This window comes from Antechinus flavipes, chromosome 6, assembly GCF_016432865.1.
Source record: "Antechinus flavipes isolate AdamAnt ecotype Samford, QLD, Australia chromosome 6, AdamAnt_v2, whole genome shotgun sequence".
Lineage (NCBI taxonomy): Eukaryota > Metazoa > Chordata > Mammalia > Dasyuromorphia > Dasyuridae > Antechinus > Antechinus flavipes.
Genome location: NC_067403.1, coordinates 200679727 through 200703212, shown reverse-complemented (window position 1 = coordinate 200703212; position 23486 = coordinate 200679727). Strand labels below are relative to the sequence as shown.

At 40.5% G+C, this 23486-nt stretch overlaps 1 protein-coding gene across 2 annotated transcripts in view; it reads right to left on the bottom strand.

Annotated features, from left to right (window-relative positions):
- PTPRA (protein tyrosine phosphatase receptor type A) overlaps positions 1-23486 on the bottom strand; it is a 203864-nt gene that overhangs the window by 11658 nt on the left and 168720 nt on the right. The window contains exons 7-15 of one of the 2 annotated variants that reach the window (XM_051965682.1): positions 21606-21629; positions 19320-19404; positions 17539-17612; positions 17150-17286; positions 14331-14421; positions 13297-13373; positions 3447-3483; positions 2312-2409; positions 223-342 (exon numbers count right to left, since the gene is read on the bottom strand). In XM_051965682.1, the coding sequence (XP_051821642.1) occupies positions 223-342; positions 2312-2409; positions 3447-3483; positions 13297-13373; positions 14331-14421; positions 17150-17286; positions 17539-17612; positions 19320-19404; positions 21606-21629 (743 nt within the window). The remainder of the gene's footprint in view (positions 1-222; positions 343-2311; positions 2410-3446; positions 3484-13296; positions 13374-14330; positions 14422-17149; positions 17287-17538; positions 17613-19319; positions 19405-21605; positions 21630-23486) is intronic. The other variant, XM_051965683.1, reaches the window with a different exon arrangement.

Here is a 23486-nt window from a genome sequence, read left to right as displayed (position 1 = left end):
GATGGATTCTGATCACCCTTTGCAGGGGAGGGGAAAGATTGGCTTTAACGTCCAGCCTGGAACACTCATGTGGGACATACGGAGACCTAGAAGGGTGTCACAATCATCAGTTCAAGCCTTTTCAGACAGATGAGCCCCTTGGGGAAGTTCTACAAAATGTTTCTTTCCTTCCGGGCATTACTGAACCACTGACAAAATCAGAGAAGGGAAAGGAGTCTGTACCTGCTGAATGCAGAATTTCCGGACTGTATAATCCACCAAAACAGTCACGTCTTCCACGGACACGCGGATATTCCCATACGTCCAGCAGCCCTGGTCCGGCCAGTACTGGGCACACTTACACTGAAGGAGGAGACCCACACAGCCCAGGTAACCTCAGGGATGTCTCCTCACAGATACAAGAAAGGACAGAGGAAAGGGGCCCTTCTCCCACATCGCCCAGCAGTACTTTCAAATTAAGGGTTAACCTCTGCCTAACAACAGTTTCCTCCTGGACACTCCTCCTTTGGGGCTCCTCATATGGCTACTGCTCACTCTCCTCCGACCAGTCCGAGCGTGCTTCGTGGCACTTTGCTGCGGTACTGTCTATTACCCATACACCAAACATGCTAAGTGTGTAAGCTGCTTCCAACAACATTCAACAATCCCAATATTAGTTTTTATTAACATACAGTGATGTAATGTCTTCATCTTCCACATTTTTGTGTGTTTCTCCTGTGTGGGAGTGTCTTAGAGTGATGGATCCTATGCCCCATTACTTTTATATAGATCTGGGTGAAGTTTCCCAAATCAGTTATGCTGCCCATTTGGCAACTCCACAAATATACATTAAGACTAATGGTTTTTATAAGCATTAGGTGAATGTATTCTTTCAACTCATCTTTAAGTTCAAGATATTAGCTACTATCAACAGATATCTTACTTTCGGATCAGGTTACTGTATGACAAGTACTACTTAAATGTTTTACTTTGTTACAAGAGATCTCTCACGAAGTGGGAATAATTGTCAATGTTTGGGATATAAAAACAAAACACAGCAAGAAAACTGTAAGCGACCAAAAGAGAAAAAAGAATTAGTGTCTAAATTAGCCTTCACAATTAATTGTAGTCTCCTCTTTTCTCTCAGGCTCATTTTCCAACTCCAGGCTCAGCCCAGGTCTCTGGATGGGCAGATTCTCTGAGGGGTCTGTACTAGCTCTAAAACAATGAAGTCTTACCCACCCGTAGTCCAAATATGCTCAGTGAAAACAATCCTGCAGGTGTTCTCATCTGCTTATAGGAGAACACTGGGAATGGTCTGAGGAGATGCCAGGCCAATCTCACTCCTAGCTACATTTTGGCCAAAGTAGGATTTTTGACTCTCCACAAACCTAACAATGTAAGAGAGATTTAGGCACCAAGCTAATGGCCTCACCTGACAGCTTTGGCTTGTTGGATCTCGGACACCCACCTCAGAGTGAGAGGGAAGGGGCTCTAGACCCAATTTTTATCATTGTTGCCAGGCTGGAGGCTGTCAATAGATTTCTAGGGCACTTGTTCCCTTTCCTTAATTCCTAATCCTAACCTTCAAATGGCTCTGAAATAGGAAATGAGATTATTCAGTTCCTCCCATTCAATGGAGTCCTGGCTAGAGCAAAGCCAGTGAGCTCTTTATTTCCTGGGCTCAATGGACCCAAAGAACCCTCTACTGGATGGTTTGTGAAAGGCACAGACTTGGAGGAAGTATCCTGATGGGAAGATTGAAGAGTCAGACCTGAGTCAGATATATGGAGAAGTCTCAGTTCAGATGCTAACTGTAACCCTGGAGGAATCGCTTGGTTTCCTTGAACCTCAGTTTGTTCATCTATGAGATGGAGATAATACCTACACTCCTCTCACAGGGTAGTTGTGCAGCATGAATGTGTGATTTGTGATTTTTCCACATGCCTCATGCTGGGGGCAAAAGGCCTGATGACCTGGTGCCAGAGCCCAAGTAGCCTCTGCCCTGCTTGGAAGAGGCCCGAGCCCAGGAACATGGCCTTAGGCACAGTTGTTGGACAGCACCAGAAGCCAGCACCTAGGAAAGCAAGTTCTGACTTGCTTTTCAATTGGGAAGTGAGCTTTACCTTCTGAACAAGTTGCTTAACGCTGTACCAAGTCTGGAAAAGCTCCCAGCAGCCTGAAGGGTTGGGAGCTGGGATGAGGGTCAGGCTCCCCCATACACTTGCCCATATTCATAGAAACATCCCCCTACCTCAAGGCTCCCAGCTCTAGTCATTGCTGCTACTATGGCTCAGGAAAAGGAGTAAGGTCTTTACTCCTCTGTACCCACCTCCTTCCTCTCCTTCAAGTTGGTCACCATGACAATGGTGGCTGTATTTTGTTCCCAGATCATCCTCCAGAAATCATTCACTGTTTCTTCTTTTGGTCCTAAAAGCAGCCAACACCAAAGAGGAATAAGAGGAAGATATCACGTGTGTGCATTTGATACATAGAGAGTAAGAAAACCAAAAGGAGTTTCAGATCTTGCTTTGGACTGTTTAAAAATCTGTCTCTGTGTCACAGGGAGGTCTAAAATTCCCTCTGACAGAAAGCGGCAGAGGATACTTATTCAGAGAAAATCCCAAGGACCCAATCTGGTGGCTAGAACCAAATTCTCTTCTTTTCAGTAGCTTATTTCTGCACAAGGCTGTGCACAGGTTTGCTATGACAACTTTAGTCAGAGGTCACATTTTGTTCAATTTCTCTATCCCTTCTTGATCCTTATCATTACAGTTGCTACGAGGACAAAGACAAAGCCCCAAATATGGGGGTATTCTGGGGCAGAGCTCGAGTGCTTTAGAAATTTTATGACTCTTAAATGTTTGTGAGTGTAAATTGGAGACTTATGGTTTGGTATGGAGCTGTATCACTTTAGGAAATTGGATTGGATTATGCAGCCCTGAACTCTGAAGATTTCTGAGAGATGACCATAAACAAATGTACATAACTTTTCCTATCATGGGCTTAGTCTTCAAGGTATTCAAACTGAGTGGACCAGGTGCCTTATTTCCAATATACATTGGCTATCTGGACACTATGTCATCAGTACTCTCTCTCCTCTTGAACTTTATAGCATTTTGTAAGCTCTCTTCTGCATGTGACTTTCTCTAATATTAATTTTGGTTATTTTTGTATGTCTGATAGTATGAAATATACTTTGAGTTCCTTACACAATCTATCAAAGGACTTTGCAAATTTTGGTAGGAACAACAAATGAACAAATTATCCTTCTCAGTAAAATAGAAGGCAAATTTCAGTCATTTAAAAATCTTCCTAAATGATGTAGTGACAAAAAAGAACTAGGCAGAATGAGTCTACCATGACCAGTTTGAAAGCCAAAAAGCTGGTTGACCCTTCCCATTAGGGGTTCTGAGGCCCAATGATCTGAGGATAAGCCCAAAAGCATAAAGTAAACATGATTTTACCTTGTGCAGCAATAAACTTGTTCTTCTCTTGGTAGCCCTGAAGAGAAAAAAAACAAGGGGAGAGGACAAGGAAATCACAATTAGCAAAGGAGAAAAAGGAAATTTTGCCTTTTTTAGTTTGGGAGTCTCTAAACCGTATTGATTCTGGTACTAAGATGTACATTTGTTATCTGAAGTCCTGTTTTCCAGAACCTGATTCTTGGGGTTCTAGCTTAGAGAGCCCTCAAAGCTGGGTTGGTCTAAAATGTGGGGAAAATAAAGAAATGAAATTGAATCAGTTTCCTCAGCCACATAATTACTTTGTGAATATTGATGAGAAATAACTAAATATGACCAAACAAATGAAGGCACTATTTTCCCAGTGCAGATTAGGTACCAATTGATACTCTACTAGCAACTGACAATGAGAATTGAAGCCTCAGTGGAAGACAGGAGGATAGACCTTTATGTTTACAAAGGATCTATCTAGTTGGGTAGCCATCTTCATCCAAGAATATGGATTTGTGAAACTATTAAGGGATGGCTCTCCCGGAAACTTTAACATGATTTCTTATCCCAGGTACAATTTTTCCTTTGGACTATACTATGTCCAGCAGACAGCCATCTGAATGTGCACAGGAGGACTAAAGGCACTCTCTTTCTACACATCTACTGAGTAGTTAAGTGCTTATGTGTATAAACTATTGAAAACAATAGCTCTGAGTTAGAGGGAATGGGGATGAAATAGAAACATTCTTCCTGTTCCATTCATCTAAGGGAAATCTAAATGGTCAAATCTGAACCTTGCTAGATGAAAACAGCAAGAACTGAAATCATGAAATAATTCTTGAGTTGACACAAGCTAGATCTTGAGTTTGGAGCCATTTGTTTAGGTCCCCACAGAGTTTTACATGGGGCTCTGGAATCAGAGCAATAATGATACAGCACAATTACTCTCATTAGGAAAATTATAGTCAGCTCAAAATCTCAGGGGAAAAAAACCAACCAAACCAAAGGCAAATCAATTGTAAACTAAAAGATAGAGACTTGAAGGACCCATTCTCAAAACAGACACCAAAAGAAACATAACCAGGATGGGGCAGATAGGGCTTTTCCCAGAAGTGAATGAATTTGGAGAGTACCAAAGTGGTATGGAGCTCTGGGAAAATCAAAGCCAAACATCTCCTTTTCTTAATGTGATTCTAATACTCTGGGATGCTAATTTGGAACCATGCCCAAAGGGCTATCAAACTGTGCATAGCACAGTGTCTCTACTTTGATCTAGCAGTGTCTCTACTAGGCCTGTATCCCAAAGAGATCATAATAAAGGGAAAAGGGCTCACAAGGGCAAAAAAATTTTAACAGCCCTTTTTGTAGTGACAAGAAATTGGAAACTGAGTTGGAGAAAACCGAGTTGGGGAAAGGATGAATAAGTTATGGTATATGAATGTAATAGAATATTATCGTTCCATAGAAACGATCAGCAGGATGACTTCAGAAAGGCCTGGAGAGACTTACATGAAGTGATGCTAAATGAAATGAGTAGAACCAGGAGAACCATTGTATACAACAACAAGATTATATGAAGATCAATTCTGATGGACAGCACTTTTCAACATTGAGGTGATTCAAGGCCATCAATAGACTTGGGATAGAAAGTGCCCATCTGGACACAGAGAAAACTATGGAGACTGAATGTGGATCAAAGCATAGTATTTTTATCTTTGCCGTTGAAGCTTTTTTTTTCTTTCTCATGGTTTTTTCCCTTTTGATCTAATTTTTCTTGTGCAGCAGGACAAATATGGAAATATGTTTAGAAGGACTGCATATGTTTGACCTACATAGGATTACTTGCTGTCTTGGGGAGGGGAGGGAAAAAAATTGAAACACAAGGTTTTGTAGAGATGAATACTGAAAACTATCTTTGCATGTATTTGGAAAAATAAAATATTGTTTAAAAAAAAAGGAAACAAAAAATACTCTGGGTTCCTCTTACTCCAGTTAAGGAAAAGGGGGAGGGGAGATAGAATGCCCAAAAAAAACCCCTTAATCTATAAATCTCCCCCCTAGGTATAATTGAGCATTGGGGTCCAATGGAGCCTCAACTGTCCATTACTCTGTTTATCCAGGCACTCGTTAAACCGGGACTTTCCACTGGTGGAGAAGAGGCTTAGACATGGCAGAGGCCCAGGAGAACCAGGACCAGATAACCAATGGAACAGTAGGGATCAATGATACCACACACCTGACCACAACAGAAACAGATACCTTAGGTCTCTAAGACTCCAGTCAATATTTCACTCAAAATTATTGTCAAACTTCTCTTTCTAAAACACAGTTATGTCAGAGTTTGGGGGAGCATTCCAAATCCAACTCCACCCAAGTCATTCAATAAACCCCAGTGACTCCCTTTCATCTCCAGGATCAAATATAAACTTTTCTGTTTGCCTTTACTACCTGGCTCATTTACCTCTCCAGTTTTCTTATACCTTATTCCTTCACACATATTGACCTGACTTCCTTGATGCTCCACACATACCACACTCCATCTTCCAACTCTGGGCATTTTCACTGGCTATCCTTCTCACTCCACATTGTGGCTTTCTGGGTTTCCTTTAAGTCCCAACTTCAATAAGAAGCCTTTTCCAGATATACTTAATTACAGTGTTTCCCCTGAGATTATCTCTAAATTATCATGTGTGTCTATATATGACATGTAAATCTATATACCTACATATCGGTGACATATAAATGTATATGCGACATATGTAGCTATATATCTTATTTACATATAGTTGTTTGCATGATGTTTTCCTTGTTGGAGTCTTTTTTAAAGCAGGCAAAGGTTTTTATTGTTCTATGTATCCCCAAAACTTAATAGAGTGCCCAGAATATAGTAGGTACTCACTAAATGCTTAGTGATTCATTGACTACTGAGAAGGTGGTATCTTATCAGTGGCAAGAGCACCTGCCAACAACTTCCATAATCTCTTGCCTGGATATATAGTACTTCTTTTGTCCTCTCCTCAAAAAAAAAAAAAAAAAAGGGGCAGGGTCCAGGATGGTAAAGATACAGGGTGGTGGGGAGGCAGGAGGGAGGTGGAATGAGATTCCATACAGTGCACTTCCTTCTGCCATGTGATAGTGAGGACAATGCCCTTCGGCATTCATTATCCCTGGATCAGGACATTAGATAACTTCTTGAAATTTCTGAGTGTAAATGGAGTTTAGTTCTTTTATTACCTGCTACATAAGGCCAGGACTCACTAGCAACTCAAATAAGATGAAATGGGTACCTGGGTTTTGTCTGCACACAGAGGATAGTAATGCTAGAGGGGAGAGGTAGAAGAGTGAACTTCCTTCCGCCTAGATCTGCTATTTTGGAGCATTAGCACATTTCACAAAATTGCACTTAGTAAGAATGATTTTCTAAAACAGAAGGCTGCTTTCTCCCTCCCTTTCACAGTCAAACTGTTAGGAAAAGACCATGTATATTCCCTGCGTCCTCTTCTCTTCCCACTCATACCACTATCCTATGGTTTTCTTCCTTCACAGTCTCATTTATTGAATCATTCTTCATGCCTCCAAGGTTCTGTTCTGGCTTCTTTTTTCTTTCTATACCAAGAAGAATGATTTGGTTAAACCAGCCCAAATAAACAAAGGAATGACTTATCCATTGCAATGATACATCTAAAGATGTGACACTACACTCAGAATTGAACTTGTTGGGTGCTTCAAGAAAGAAGACAATAACTATAGGGGCCAGGAAGTGCCTTCCCTTCCTAAAGTGGTTCTGTAGCAACTACTTTAAATTTTATTCTACTCTTCTCAGGAACTAAATGGGTATGTATGTGTATCTTTTGCTAGAGGAAACATTGCTGTACTTCTATCATTGCTACAATTTCTCAGTAAATATCCCTTTGTAAAGGTTAATAGGTACAAAAATGGTTATTTGATCTTATAGAGATATCAAACGATTGATCTATATTGGGGGAGTGAACATCAGTGATATTACTGGAATTCTCAATACCCTGGAGTTACCCTTAGAACTCTGAGGGAAGAAATAAGTCATCTACCCAACCTGCCAGTGCAAGTGGAGTTTGGGAGAGAGAGGTTAAGGCAATAGTGGCTAGTATTCTGGATTTGGAGTCAGGAAAACCTGAGCTCAAACTCTACATCACATATTCGTTAGCTGTGCAGTACTGGGTAAATCATGTAACCTCTGAGCCTGTTTCATTATCTATAAAATGAGGGACCTGTACTGGATGCTTTTAAGGCCTTTTCCAAATCCAAATTTTTGTTCCTATGACCATTTCTCTTCACAAACTTCCATTGGTTCAATTCTGTTTTTGCTTAAACTAGCTATATAACCTTAATGTCTCAGAAACAATACTACTCATATCAATTCTTTATCTATTACACATCTTCAACTGCATCATGTCATAAATGTCTTGCACTCAACAGATGCAAAATGGATCTCTACTAAACCAACTCCATTCTCCAAACTTTACAGAGAAAGGATTTGGGGCTGGAAGGAAATTCTGAGGCTGCTTCATCTAATGCCCTTGATTTCTAAGTAAGAAAACTGAGTTGAAGGGAGGTTGAATGACTTTCAAGATTACACAGATTGTAAGCATCACAAGGGGGATATGAACTTAGCTCCTCTGACCCCAGAGTCAGGACTCTTCTCATTGAATTGCAGTTACTTTGTTCCACTGCCTGGGACCATTTGTCACACACCAGACCCACTACATTTCCGCTCTTTTCCCTAAAAGAGAACAGAGTGCCTCCACCTCGGAAGCACTCTCTACCTTAGAGCTGCTGCATTTTAGGGGTCTCTTCCTCCTTTAAATTTGGTGGTTCTGGCTTTAGAGCCAGAGGCATCATGACAAACAGCAGGGCATATAGCACCTCTCCTTAAAACATATCAACTCATATTGGGAATGGGTTCAATAGGCAACATATAGACTATGAAGGGTATAGCACCTTCCAAAATAGATAAAGAAATAAAGGGGGAGGGACGAGCAGATGGGAAAGCAAAGAGTGAGAGAAGAAAACAAGGGAAGGATCCATGGGTAGGGGAAGGTTAAGTAATAGCAAGGAAAGTTAGGAGCAGAATTAAAGCAAAGGGTCAGCAGGGATAGGAAAAATATGTATATATAAATATATCCTATTTTAACTATAGTCTCCTTGGAGGAGGGGAGGAATAGAAGGGGGAAAAAAGAATAAAGTTTAAAAATGTGTGCAACATAGAACAAAAGAACAATTTACAAGGAAGTAAAGAAAAGATGGACACTGAATATAATGAATAAATATAATTTCTTCTACTAATATATACTTTCTTCATCTGATAGTTTGTTGTTGCATATTTTGAATCCTCCCTAATGTTCTGCTGGACACATGACAATGTTCTCTTTTGTTTGGTTTTGTATTGCTCCTCTGTTTTTCTTTTTTCTTACTCTGTTTCTTAAAATAAATTTGGGAAAAAAAAAAAACAACCAAAAACCATATTGAGACATGCCTCAGAATCATGCGCCACTCTGATCTGCTTCTTAAGATTTCAGCTTTCATACTTTTATTCCCAGCAGTTCATAGATTGAGAGACTGGAGATGTCCTCCAGAATATGTGAGATAGATACTTCTGCTTTCACCTAAAGCGACATGAACAATGACCTTCTGAATAGGTGTGAGGATTACCTCAACCAGGGAAGGCTTAGTAGAGCCACCTCTACGTCAGCTGCCTCTTCTGTAAATTGAAGAGGCTGCGCACTAGATGACTGCACTAGATGACTGTTTGTTTGTATGTTGCTGTCTATGACAGAAACGATATCAACAGAAGTTCATCCTTGGCTCTTCTGCTGCCTAGCCCAATAACATGAAGGAAGTGTTTGCTGGGGTGATGGCAGGAAGCACCCACTGCTTGTGGATGCAACTTCCCTAAAAGCTCTAAAAAGTTCAGGAAAAAGGTCCTGCCAAGGGAGCTTCTATGAGTGAGCCAACATCCAGAGTAAAAAATCAAGGTTTGGGAATGAAATTCAGTACAGCTTTCTCCTCCTAAGGTAGTTCTATGACTGTAATTTCTCAGGCATTAGCATCTATTATGGCTTCCTGAGCAGACAAAACTCAAGGGATGTAGAGATAAAATTGTTCACGAGCTGTAAGACAGAGCACCATCTCCTGTGTGGTTTCATATATAGCTGCCATGGGAAGTCTAAATTGCAATTCCCAAGATTCCTGTCTCAGGTTGCCTTTCCTAAGAGAAGTTTGTTTTCTTAAACACTCTGTTCTTCTTGTCCTATACAGAAGTTGGCTGTCTGCACCATCTACCATTTTCCTACGAGCAGAGTCTGTTGCTTCTTCGGGTGTGATATAGATTTGTTTGGCCAAGTTTCAGGATAGATAGGTGGAGATTACTGGGGTAGGAAATATCAGAAAGCAGGTCGTTTCCAGTGGAGCGTTAACAGGGATCTGTCCTTGGCAGCATGCTCCTAAACACATATTTTAATGACTTGGATAAATAGATGTTACACTTAACAAATTTATAGATGAACCAAAGCTAGAGGTAAGGTGGGAGGGGAATCAGCTAATACAATAGATGCCATGTTTCAAAATCATCTTAAGTTGGAATATTAAGCTGAACCTAATTAAATTAAACTGAATAGGGATAAAGGCAAAGTCTTCCTTTGGGTTAAGAAAAATCAACTTCACAAATACAAGAAGAGAGACATCTAGAGAGCATCAATGAAAAAGATTTAGGGGTTAAGTATGGTGCTGCAACATGAGTCAATAGTATACTAGGACAGCCAAGAAAGCTAATGCAATGTCTGGCTTTCAGGACAGGCAATGTCCAGATCTAGCAAAGTGATAATCTCACTATACTCTATTTTGGTTACCCCACTGCTAGGATATCAGGTTTAATTCTGCATACCATTTGGAGGATCACAGATTTATAGCTAAAGAGGGATTTCAGAGGTCACTTAGTTCAATTGCCTCATTTTATAAATGAGGAAATTGAGACCCAGAGGGTTCAAATGACTTGTCCATGGTCACATAAGTATTAAGTATTAGAAGTGGGAAAGATTTGAATAAATTACAATTTCTGGGAAGGGCACCTGGAGTGGTGATGGGCCGAAAATTTATGCTATTCTGATGATCAGTTTTAAAGGAAATGGGAATATTTAACCTACAGGGAAGTTTACAGAGCTTCCTTCGGAGAGGAATTGTCTTCGAGTATCTGAGAGGCTTTCACATAAAAGACATTGGGCTTTTTTCTCTTGTGATTGGCCTCAGAAGGCATAATTAGAAGCAGAGGATGGAAGTTATATAGAGAAATTTAGGCTCAATACAAAGAAAAACTTCCTCACAAGATATTCAAAAACAGAATGGGCTGCGTGGGAAAGGAGTGGATTTCCTCCCCCCTAGAAATCTTCAAGCAAAGGCTGATGACTACTTGTTAGATAAGTTGTAGAATTGGATAGAATAACACATGAGGCCCTTCCAACTTCAAGAGTTAGCCCAACAAAGTCATTATTTAGCTTTTTCTAGAAACGAGGAAGGAAAAGTCTACAGATAAACAACAATGAGTTTCAGTTGCTGTTACTTTGTAAATAAGGCCACTGAAACACTACTCTTCAGACCATCCCTCAAGAGCAGAGGCTGAAGGTGATCCAGGAATAAGTACATATATGTGGGTACCTATGTATTTTCATGTGTAGTTACTGTTTAATCAAACAACAAGTGAGGAAGTAATAAGGCCAGATCTGGTCTTTCTAATGACTTCACTGTTAATAGTGGGAAAGATAAATCTGGTTTTGCTGGTTTATTGGTAGTAAACTCTGACTGATCTTCAACAATTTAAGCTTTTAGAAGCCAGGGTGGGGGGAAGAGGAAGTCCCTTACCTTTGGATAGCACTGATCACAAGAAAAATGCAGAATGTCTCTAATCCCTCTGAATACAGTATTCCCTCATTTTACAGATGAGAAAACTGGCTGGGGTTAGGATAATTATCTATAGGATAGTTGTAGAGCAGGGGAATACAGCAGACACTGAGAGATAAACTATCCTATGTTCCTCCAATTTATTTATAATCTCGTTCTTTATGCCTAAATCATGGACCCATTTTGATCTTATCTTGGTATATGGTGTTAAGTGTGGGTCCATGCCTAATTTCTACCATACTAATTTCCAGTTATCCCGGCAGTTTTGATCAAATAATGAATTCTTATCCCAAAAGTTAGGATCTTTGGGTTTGTCAAACACTAGATTGCTATAGTTGACTATTCTGTCTTGTGAACCCAACCTTTTCCACTGATCAACTAATCTATTTCTTAGCCAATACCAAATGGTTTTGGTGACTGCTGCTTTATAATATAATTTTAGATCAGGTACAGCTAGGCCACTTTCGTTTGATTTTTTTTTTTCATTAATTCCCTTGAGATTCTCGAATTTTTACTGTTCCATATGAATTTTGTTGTTATTTTTTCTAGATCATTAAAATATTTTCTTGGAAGTCTGATTGGTATAGCACTAAATAAATAGATTAGTTTAGGGAGTATTGTCATCTTTATTATATTCGCTCAGCCTATCGAAAAGCACTTAATATTTTTCCAATTATTTAAGTCTGACTTTATTTGTGTGGAAAGTTTTTTGTAATTTTGCTCATATAATTCCCGACTTTCCTTTGGTAGATAGATTCCCAAATATTTTATGCTATCAACAGTTATTTTGAATGGAATACAGCAGACACTATCAAATCTTCCACAGAAATCCAAGCACATTAAGTCTATCATAATTTCCTTGGAGACAAGATACATTAAATGGATTCCAAACTGGTTCAATGACTAATAATGAGTTGATATCAACCTGAAGGAGGGCTCTGGTAGCATCAGCAAAGTTCTGTCTTTTCCTCTGTTCTGTTCAATATTTTTATCAATGAGAGGTAGACTGGTCAGATTAGACCCCTTCCTTTAGAAAGGAAAGAGGGGACACAGACAGGAACAGTCACTGTTGAATCCATAGGTGATTACCCCATGAATACCATCTTCTGTACACATTCTTCTTTGTCCCTCTCATGAATGGTATAAGGATGCCTAAATTTGTTTATAAACATTTGCATGTAAAGTAGAGTAGTTTCTTTTGTTTATTATTCCAAAGGATAAAACTGTGAAAGCCCTAATGATAAGATCAGTCTGTAGTCTCAGTAGATTTGACTCAAATTGACCCAGCAGAAAGTGACCAAGATGCTGGAACTTCTGTGTCCACTCTGTCTGCACAGCAAAAAAAAAGTGTCTGAGTTTGAGCTGTGCCTTTTCTTACTGTGATAATTTGCATAAATGCACTTATCAAATTTGCAAAGTACATAATCTTGGGATAAAAGTAGAGTTTAAAAGAATCTGCTATTCGCAGGATAGAAGAGTCAGTGACATGTGAGGCATAAGGAAAAAAGCCCTTGGCTAAGCATCAGAAGAGCTTTATTCCAAATTCTCTCTCTCACATTTTTAGCTGTGAGAGTGGCTGAATGCTTCTCTCTTTGGGTTTGTAGGGAGTAACTAGAAAGATTAGGAATTATAGCCCTGTTACTCAGAAGCCCTCCCTCCATCAATAAATTCATATCTTGGATTGTTTTTTGCCACTATTTCAACTTACTGAGGTCTTTTAGACCTTATCCATAGTCTCCAATTGTAAACAATGCCATGTTTACAAAAAAATAGTGACTTCCCTGCTGGTCACAGTGTATTGCAAAGGGATCACAAGTAAGAGACAAGACAGACAGATGGACACACATCATGCCCAGCAAGCTGGGCAAGGGCAGGCAGGCAGGCTGCAGTGATGTGTATCATTCAAAGTGATGCAAGAAGCTGAAGCTCTTACATTAATGAATGAGGCATTGATGTAGTCCGAATCCGGAACCCCTTCAACTGGCGTCAGGTGTACCCTGGAATGGTCATCTAGAAAAGAGAGCAATAGCCATGACTCTTCCTTTTGAAACCCAAGTCAGTGTCCTCTGTCCCCTTCAGATTCTTAAAGGACAGTTTTCCATTACCACCCCAAGTCCAGGTTCACCTACTCCCTAGGTCCCTGTTTTCCACTTTCCTTGACTTCTCTTTCCTTACTTTATCAGTAAAAGACACTACTAGCCTGTAGTGGATCAAGAGGTGAACAGATTAGCAAAGTAAGAATCGTTTACTCTGGCCCAGGAGTCTACGAATCTTTGGACCTGGGAGCAGGGCAATATAACAGGACACAAAAAATGTCACCAACCACTCTGCTGAGCCCAGGGGAGTCAATAAGTCGGTTAAGTTACTGTTCTTTCTGTCTTTAGCCCTTGGGAATACCATTTCGTGGCCTTGTGAGCTTCTTTCCTTGCATTAGAGTTGCAGGGTGCCTCTCTCTACCTCTTTATGCTTGGCTCTGGGGAATCTGCTTGTAACAAAGCATAGACAGAGTGAGGCAAAACAAACTGGGGAGCATGATCTCCATAGAAATCTTCTGAATCCTATTAGGAAGTTTATCAGCCATTACAAGTTAGCACATGAGCACCGGAATATATGATGACTGCCATTTACTTTTACTATAAGCTCTACCCGGGCTGAGTTCATTTTGGAATCATTTGCTCTATCTGCTCTATCTACTCTGCAGAGCCAAGCATAGGTCCTTACACAGAAGAAGTAGTTCAGGAAATGTTTGTTAGAATGAATCCTGACTGATGGAAGCAGGCAATGAGAGGTATTGGGCCTAAGAAGGGACTCTGGAAGCCATAAGGTCTTTTTAACTCTACAATATAATTCTACCCTTAAGACTCAATACTGTTCTCTTTTTAACCTTTAAAATATTGGCTCAGAAGACCCATGTATTCTGTGACTTCTTAACTAGAAAGTTTCATGAGAAATCCCAGAAGCACATACAAGGCAAGATGTTCACATATCTGTTTTTCTCTTTGTTTTCTTCCTTGGAAGCAGCTTCACAGGTAGCCTGAATAGGACAGGCTGGGAGAGCCTAGAGGACATAAAAATAAGATAAGTTACTAAAAATAATAACTGACAATCAGCAAGCATCTCTGCAATGCAAACTTCTGTTGCCCATGCTGGATAGTAAATGGGTACTTTCCTTTCTTGTGAGACAAGTTGGACAGGTCCATGACCAGGGCAACCTCACTGTCTAGCACAAGGGGAAAGCATTTCTCTCTCCCCTCCCCTCCCTAAAAAAACTTCCAAGTGCCTGTACATGCAAGAATATTTGTGGCAGCCCTCTTTGTAGTGGTCAGAAACTGGAAACTGAGTGGATGCCCATCAATTGGAGAATGGCTGAATAAATTGTGGTATATGAATATTAGGGAATATTATTGTTCGGTAAGAACAATACTTCAACAACAATACCATATAATGATCAATTCCGATGGACCTGGCCATCTGCAGCAATGAGATGAACCAAATCAGTTCTAATGGAGTAGCAATGAACTGAATCAGCTACACCCAGGGAAAGAACTCTGGGAGATGACTAAGAACCATTACATTGAATTCCCAATCCCTATATTTTTGTCCACCTGCATTTTTGATTTCCTTCACAAGCTAATTGTATGCTATTTCAGAGTCCGATTCTTTTTGTACAGCAAAATAACAGTTTGGATATGTATACTTATATTATATTTAATTTATACTTTAAAATATTTAACATATATTGGTCATCCTGCCATCTAAGAGAGGGGGTCGGGGGGAAGGAGGGGAAAAATTGGAACAAAAGGTTTGGCAGTTGTCGATACTATAAAATTATGCATATAACTTGTAAATAAAAAGCTATTAAAAAAAAAAAAAACACTTCCAGGTGATTTCATTACTTTTTTTTTCCTGAGACAACTGGGGTTAAGTGACTTGCCCAGGATCACACAGCTAGGAAGCATTAAGTGTCTGAGATCACATTTGAACTCAGGTCCTCCTGACTTCAGGGCTGGTGCTCTATCCACTGTACTACCTAGCTGCCCCAAGGTGATTTCTAAAAGCCTAGAACATTGTAACATCTGTGCTGTCATTACGGGGAGAAAGGTCTTTCTTGGCTTATTATACAGAGATAGGCTTCAAAGTGAACATAGCAAAGAGGCAGATGCTTTCTCAGCAAAACACCAGGACTCCTCCTTTTGCCACCTAGCTCTGTGGTTTCTTTACCACAGTCCTATCTGATTGAAAGGGAAATAGCATTTAGAAAAATGCTAATGTTTGGGCTGCAGGGAATAGGAACTTCTTCCACTGAAGCCCTCCCCAAAGTCCCTTCTCGTTCAACTCCTGTGTCCCCTCCTGCCCCAATTCTCCTTGTATTAGACTTGTGTGTATACAGGCCAGTGTCCCTGTAGTAGAATGTCAGCTCCCTGAAGATAGGACCTGTTTCCTTAATATTTGTATCACCAGCACCTGACCCTCACCTGGCACAAAGTAGGTACTTAAGAAACTGCTACTGCTTAGAAGTTTACTCCACCCCTGGACTTTTTCATACTAAGAACCTCTGGCTCTGGGCCTCCTTATTGGCTGGTTTCTCCCAGACCCTCCCTCTATGTTTAAATTTCCCTGCAGGCTGCTATTCCTGACTTTTCAGCTCCCAGGCTCTCCTTTCACCTTCTCTGAAGCTTTCTTTTAAATGTTTTCTTACCCCTTTAAAATGGAAGCTATTTGAAAGCAGGAACTGTTTCTGCTTATATTTGCATTCCCAGCACTTAGCACAATGTCTGACACAGGGCAAACAATAAATGCTTATTGATTTCTGAATTGATTTCTTGCACTTAACTGTCTTCATGAAGGCCTGGACATTTTCATAGGAAAATTTGGGAAAAGAGAGGTAACCAGTGCCAGAGAAAGTGGGATACCTTTGTTCCCACAAACTTTGTAGAACTGGTCCTTAAAAATGAGGCTTTGGATAGGAAGGGTCAGATTTAATAGCCATAGACAAATAGGAAAGGAGATAAAGGAGACTCTTCTCTCTTCATCCTATAGAGTTTAATATGAAAACCTCTCTCATTGACCAATAGCAAAATAGATGCATGACCTATTTTGGGACTACCATGTACAATAGAAATAGTCAATCTATTCTTTATTTCCACAGAAAGCAGAACAACAAAGTCGGGAGGCCGGGTATGTGGGAAGGCAGATTCCGGTTTGGGAAAACTTTCTAACAATTGTCCAAAAGTAGACTAGATTGCCTTGGAAAACAGCAGAGCCTCTGCTGCTAGAAAGGGGGAATGAAGCTGTATTAATTCCTAGGAGTGCTGTGTTTGGACATAGGCCAAATGACTTATTTCTAAGGCCCTTTCCAGTTCGGTGATCCCAAGCACGGTTGTGGCTGCGATAGCTATACTTCCTTCCGAGTTCAGGGACAAAGTTACTTCTAAGCCAGCCACGGACACAAGATGGCAGCATCGTTCCTCGGCCCAGGCCCAGCTCCACCCCCAGACCGCTGCCTTGGCATTTAACTTGGACTAGGAGCTCCCTTACTGCTCTGGGCCTGGCCCGGCTGGGCTCTCTGCACTCACTAACGGTTCCTGCCTTCGTTGGGGCGCTCCTGAATTACGGGCCTGCGGCTGGTTTAAGGTGAGAAGGGCAAGGAGCCACTCTCTCTGCCCAGGAGAGCCGCGGAGGCTCCGGCCAGATGGCCGGGAGCGGTCCTCCCTCCTCGGGAGAGAACCTGGTTCCCCAGGCTGCTGGGCCCTGCCCACCCCACACAAGGGAAACAAGCGGCTCACGTTGAATTCTTCCCGGAAGAGCTTGTTGTCGTCGGCCATGCGCCGGTTGATCTCCTCTTCCAGCTTGTCCACCGGCAGCGGGGGGTACTTCCTGTTGGTGCTGGGAGACCTGGCCAGAAGTGGCATGCTTTGAGGCTCTGCAGCAGCACAAGGGGGAAGTGGTCAGTCACTCAAGGCCGGCCAGGCCGGCCCCTGCCTGGGAACTCGCGGCCACTGGCCGAGACAGCCCCAGGAGCCACATAAAAGGCGGGCCTGCTGCCTGACCAGTCTCGGGTCCCAGGCTGGTGGGGGCGTCCTGATGCTGCCACCTGCCCACAGGGGTGTTACCGGGCCCGGTTCTCCTTGCCCACCGATCTCATGCAGGGACAGGTCACTGCCAGCAGCCTTACCCATGTCATCAGTGCGTCCGTTGGACAAGCGGAAGGAATTGGAATGGCTGCCAGCCTGCTTGTACTTCTTGAACCTAATGGGAAAGCATACAAAAATGGGCGCCTGAGCCAAGAGTACAAGCAGGCCCAAGATGTCACTGTGAATTGGGCTCATTTCAACCTTTCCAGAACAGAAGAAGAGAGAAGAGCCCCTGCTCAGTGAGAATGGGCGCCAGCGCCCTTTCTGGCCACCACCCGCCCTCCGGCCATCGCAGCAGCATGTTCTTTGGAGATGAAACTGTAGGACCCTGTACCACACTGCAGGGCCACCTGGGACACACGGCCCCTACTAAAAGCTCCTGTGCCCACACTGTCCGTTTATTCCCTTCATCACATGTTGGGGTAAAGGAAGGAAAGAGAGAGAGCTCTGTCCTGGGTCAGAGACAGGAGACTTACTCTGGCTTTTGGATCTCACAGGTGAGCTGTGTTAGGCTATTTGACGCCAGGATCCCTCCAATGGCCTGTAGCTACCAGGAGAGGAGCAAGCCCTAGTGCCAAGATAGTAGTTTGAGGCCTACTTCTTTGTACTCCTAGAAGGTTCCAAACTAGCCTAACCAAAGGATCTCTCCAGCAAGATTCCTTGGATACAGAACCACTATATGCGCTGGGAATCTCTAGCACTGTATGTGAGTCAAAGCTAGTGCTTTGAGGAGAGGAAAGGATGCTAAAGCTGGATGTTGGTTATTGTTTCACCCATAACCCGAGTTAAACATTCCGGGTTCCCATTACTAGCTAATGTCCCTGGTAATCATGATACCATTAACAATCCCATGTAGTCCCTCTCCTGCTATGGTGCTCTTTAAGATTATTAATATTTCATAGGTACAAACCTTTGGCATCTCAGAGAAGTAGGTGAGGGGGTTAGTTCCATCACTGGCCTGGTGACATCCAGAAGTTGGATAGAAAGGCAGGACTAACTCCTATTCCAGCTTTCTAACATACTTATTGGGCCATAATACTGCTTAAAGTTTACCATTGTTAACACCTATCAAATTTCCCCCAATATTCAGACGCTCAGGACAGGGCCATTTTTATTTCTTTAGCAAAGGGACAACATATTTAATTTTGATTTTTTTGGTTGTTTTTTTTTTTTAAACTCAGAGGATAATTCTATAATAAAAATATCTATCACTTTTAGAAATTAAGTCTACACTTGCAGGTTGAATTCTACTTCATCAGACATGGGTACTCCCCTCCCCAGGAAGCCTGAACCACAGAAGGGCACTGGATCTGTCCCTTCGCCACCAGTGTCACCACAGTAGTGACTATATTCAGTATCTTGGTGAGGGCTGCTTTGCTTCTCCAAGAAATCAGTTGCTAAAGAGCACTTTTACTATTGAAGCCCAAGTAGCTTATCAGTTATCACATTACTCTTTTCCCCATTCAAGTTCTGGGGAGCAAATAGTACCCCCTTCTATTACATCAGACCAAGAGGCCTTCCTTAAAGCTAAAACAGATGAAATGAAGTAATCTGTCTTTCACAATCCTTCAGGCTTGCCTGATCACTACTACACACCTAACTACATTCTAACTTGTATTATCATGACACATGACATACCTACATGCCTTACCTTCCTAGTGGATTGTGAGGGCAGGAACACAGGGAATTTTGCTCTCCATCCCAGCACCCTCATCCTCCCTACCCCCAAGGGCTGAGCACACATGATCATAATTATACACTGTGGACAGTGAAGATGTGTGGTGAAGTGAACTGGACTAAGCCAGAGAAAGAAGTTTCTTACCTTAACATGTACAGAACAATGATAATAAACACTATTACTAGCAGAGAAGACAGGGCCACCATCACTGCAATGATAGGCGTCTCATCTGAAACCAAGAACATACACATCCACAATAAGTTAGAGGATCAGCATCACTTATAAGGGTGGGTTTATAAGCTAATGATAGCTCCTCACTCCAATGCTGCTATTGGTAAGAGAGAAAATAGGGAAGGAAAAGAGACAGGAGGGGAGAAGAGAAAAGAGAGAAGAAAAAAAAAAGGGAAGAAGAAGGAGAGGGGAAGGGAGGAGGGAAAAGTGGAAGGTAGGAGAGAAGGAAGAGAAGGAATGGAGGAGAGAGAAGAAAGAAGGGAAGGAGAAGGGAGACAAGAAATGGAGGAGAGAGAAGAAAGAAGGAGAAGGAAGATGTAGGAGGGGAAGGAGGAGAAAAAAGGGGAAAGGAGATAAGGAGGAACCAAGAGACCAAGCTTCCAGTTCTGATTCTGCCAATAACTTAATGTAAATCTAAGCAATTCACTTAACCTCTTGAAGTTTTAGTTTCTTTTTATGTAAAATATCAGGGGATTGTCCTAGATGATCTCTATGATTCTTTTATAGTTCTAATATTCTATAAGTAGGTTAAAGAGTCCGATAAGAGTGTTCCTTACCCTTTTTCACTCTGCATTTAAAGTATTTATTGTTTTTTATAGCACAATAATATTCTATTACATTCAAGTATCACAACTTATACAACCAGTCCTCAGTCAGGCACATAGACTTTGTTTCTAGTACTCTGTCACTACAAAAAGTGCTGCTATCAATATTTTGCTATATATGACACATGGAAAAGAGAGAAAAACAAAATAATATCATTAAGGCCACTGGCCTTGACATTTGACAGAAATGCTTCTACTTAGGCATAAATCCACAAACTTCCACAATGCAGAGGTTAAATCCACTTTGTAGGCCTTATCAAATAATTCAAAATGTGGCAATAATTTTTGATAAAGAACTAAAGGGGAAATAAGGAAGGAGGGAAATGTTTAGTACTGTAATTTGAATGTTTATAAATTTGACATTTGTGGGAAGAGCAGAATTTCAAAGCCACCAAAAACTATCTTGGAATTTAAGAAATTGGGAGTTTATGATCCAAAAGACTTCTGTCTAAATTAATTGATTGTTTGGAATTCATGAAAATAGAGGAAGTTTAACAAAGATGTATCAGAAACAAGGAGCAAGACACTGATGAGATAATGGGTGAAGAAGACTGTTTACACATGTTTGATTTCCTACTCTTTAAACACATTTAAAGACATTTTTATATATTTTTTTGCTCATTTTTATATTGCTAGTCCCATCATCCATATCAAAATAAGGCCTCACCTGAAGAAGTTAAAATAATCCTTTTCATCTATTTGAAAGCTAGCATCTTAAATAATGACACTTTTGGACAGAGAATATTAGCCTATGATATCCCTTTCTTGAACTGGCATTATCTTAGCACCCTATTTAAATAATACTTTTCTCTAAATAGTTGCAAATTTCTGCAACAATGGAAACAAAAGAATCCATCCATAACATCCAATGCAAGATTCAATGAGATATAGAAGATTATGGTATACAAAATAAAATTACCACCACATATTAAGCATTATTAGACATCTGTCCCCCTCAAAATAAAATGGAAATTTCATGAAGAAAGAAAAAATGCTTCCTAGTGCCAAATCACTGAAAGGGATAAAACTATAGGCCAAGAAGCTACAAAGAAGAGTGGTTCTGAGTTTGGGTTTTAATTTACTAGTTGGGTAACTAAAGACAAGTTGCTTCTTCATTATGAGTTTCAGTTTTCTTAACTGTAAATAAAATGGGGGGTAATTATAGTTTTGTTACTTCCCCCATAGGATTGGATCTAAGATTCTTTGTAATTAATAAATCATTATAGTGATGATGACATAAATAAGTGGTAATTACTTGTAAATATTCATTTCAGTAAATATGTTATGCTATACAATAGCTGTTGGAATTTCTAAGATATGAAAAGTAGTCTTTTGTACTTGATTTGTGAGTTATATATAATAGCTACTAGAATCTCTAAGTTATAAAAAGTAGTCTTTTATAGTAGTACATTTTGTTTCTATTCCTAATATGAAAATACAAATTAAAAGTTCAAAATCATACAACTACACATGTATATGGTCACCACAGATTGGCAGGGAATGAGAGGAGGGGATAGGAAAGGAACACAAAAGATCACTGAACAATGAACTGGCTTCTTAAATGAAGATATAGTAAACAAGGTGAGTTTCTCACCTCTTCTCTCCGAGTCAGAATTACCTGTATAATAAGTGAAAAATAGAAACATTTATTAAGATGAAAGCTGACAGTAACTAATAGTACTTCAATAGTCTCTCTAACAATTTAATATTCTCAAAGAACCAGCCATAGCAAAACTAGTGCTAAAGAAAGCTGCCCTTGTTTTGTTTTTGGTACCTTCTCCCCGCTCCCTCCCTCCTTGTTTCATTACCAATAATCCCTTACATGTGCATGAAACTTTTCAAGTTACAAAATCCTTTTACATGCATTATCTCCTTTGATTCATATACAGGCCCTAGGAGACAGGGAAAGCAGAAAGATGGCTCTCCTCTAACAAGATCCAGTTAATATAACAATGACAATCTTGTACCTGCTGACAATTTATTAGAATTTTCTTCATCTTCAGTTTTTTTAATGACTTCTAGTTTGGTGCTGGTCCTTCATAAACCTCTATGAAATAGCTGATAAGTCCTCACTAGATCATCTATGCCCAACTCCAAATCTTAGCAGGCATTTATAACAAGGAGAAGGACAGTTATTTCTAGTGGGATGGAGTATGACTATACTCATCGATTAAGTGAAAAGATTAAGACTCAGAGGAGGGCACTGGCTTATCTTAGACACAAGAGGTTAGTTGCATAGCTGAGTCTTGAAACCAGATCTTGGGTCTCCAAATCTACTTGCTCTCTTTCCACTAGACTAGGCTTCTGCTCATTCTGATTCGAGAGAAAATAAACAGCAATGAAATGTCATCCTCTGAATAGCCCTTGGGAACCCCTGAATCATTTTTTGGTAGTTTTCCCCAGAGCTCCTTTCATCTTTCCACTTGGTCCTATAAAACAAATATTCCAGGAAGAGTCCCACCAAAGCCAGGCATAAGGAGAAGATGAATTCCTAGCACTCTCCTAGAAACCTCTTTCACTACAAGCTTGAGTAGAACTTTCTCATCTATACTGGTGCTTACTCTTCTAAAAACGACTATAAATGAAGTTTTCCTAATTTTTTTGTGAGCCTGTTAAAGACTGTTTTTGCCCTTTTTTTGGCATCCCCAACATGGTTCCTGATATATGCTGTTATTCGGTCATTTTTCTTCAATTGTATCCAATTTTTGCAACCCCATTTGGGGTTTGCTTGGCAGATACTCGAGTAGTTTTTCCTTTCCTTCTCCCGTTTATTTTACAGATGAAGAAATTGGGGCAAACCCTAAATTAGGATTAAATGATTTGCCCAGTGTCACACAGTAAGTGTTTGAAGTCAGATTTGAACTCAGGAAGATGAGTCTTCCCGACACTCTATCCATTGTGCCATGTAGCTTTCTCCTAACATAGTAGCCACTTAATAAAATGCTTGCTGACTAAGATAGCAAAAACTCACCTCTCCTCCTTCATCCCAACAATCAACAGTCACACAGATTGCCTCTATCTCATGGGTTAGTGTCAAATTCATGAAACAATCTCAAAATAAAACTCATTTAAGACCAAATACATACTGGATAGTCTTTTTTAAGAAGTGGGTTATAAAGTCAAACAATATGGCTTCCAGGGAATAATAACTTGAGAATCAAATATTGAAGCAGATGTTTCCGAATGCAGAGGAGGAACACAAACCAAAGTAGAAAGATAGTAAAGGATGATGGAAAATTTTAGTATAAGCCATGATGTCTATTACTGAAAAAATAAAAAGCCAGGGAGAATGTGATAGATCTTTCTATCCAAGCTGTCATATTGAAGAAGGACTAAACTTGTTCTGTTTGATTCTGGAGGGAAGGACTAGGAGGAATTTGCAGAGGTAAATCCAGGCTTGCTAAAAAGGAAAATGTTTCTAACACTTAAGAGATGTCTCAAAGTAGAATGGATTTTTTTGAGACTTGGTAGTTTC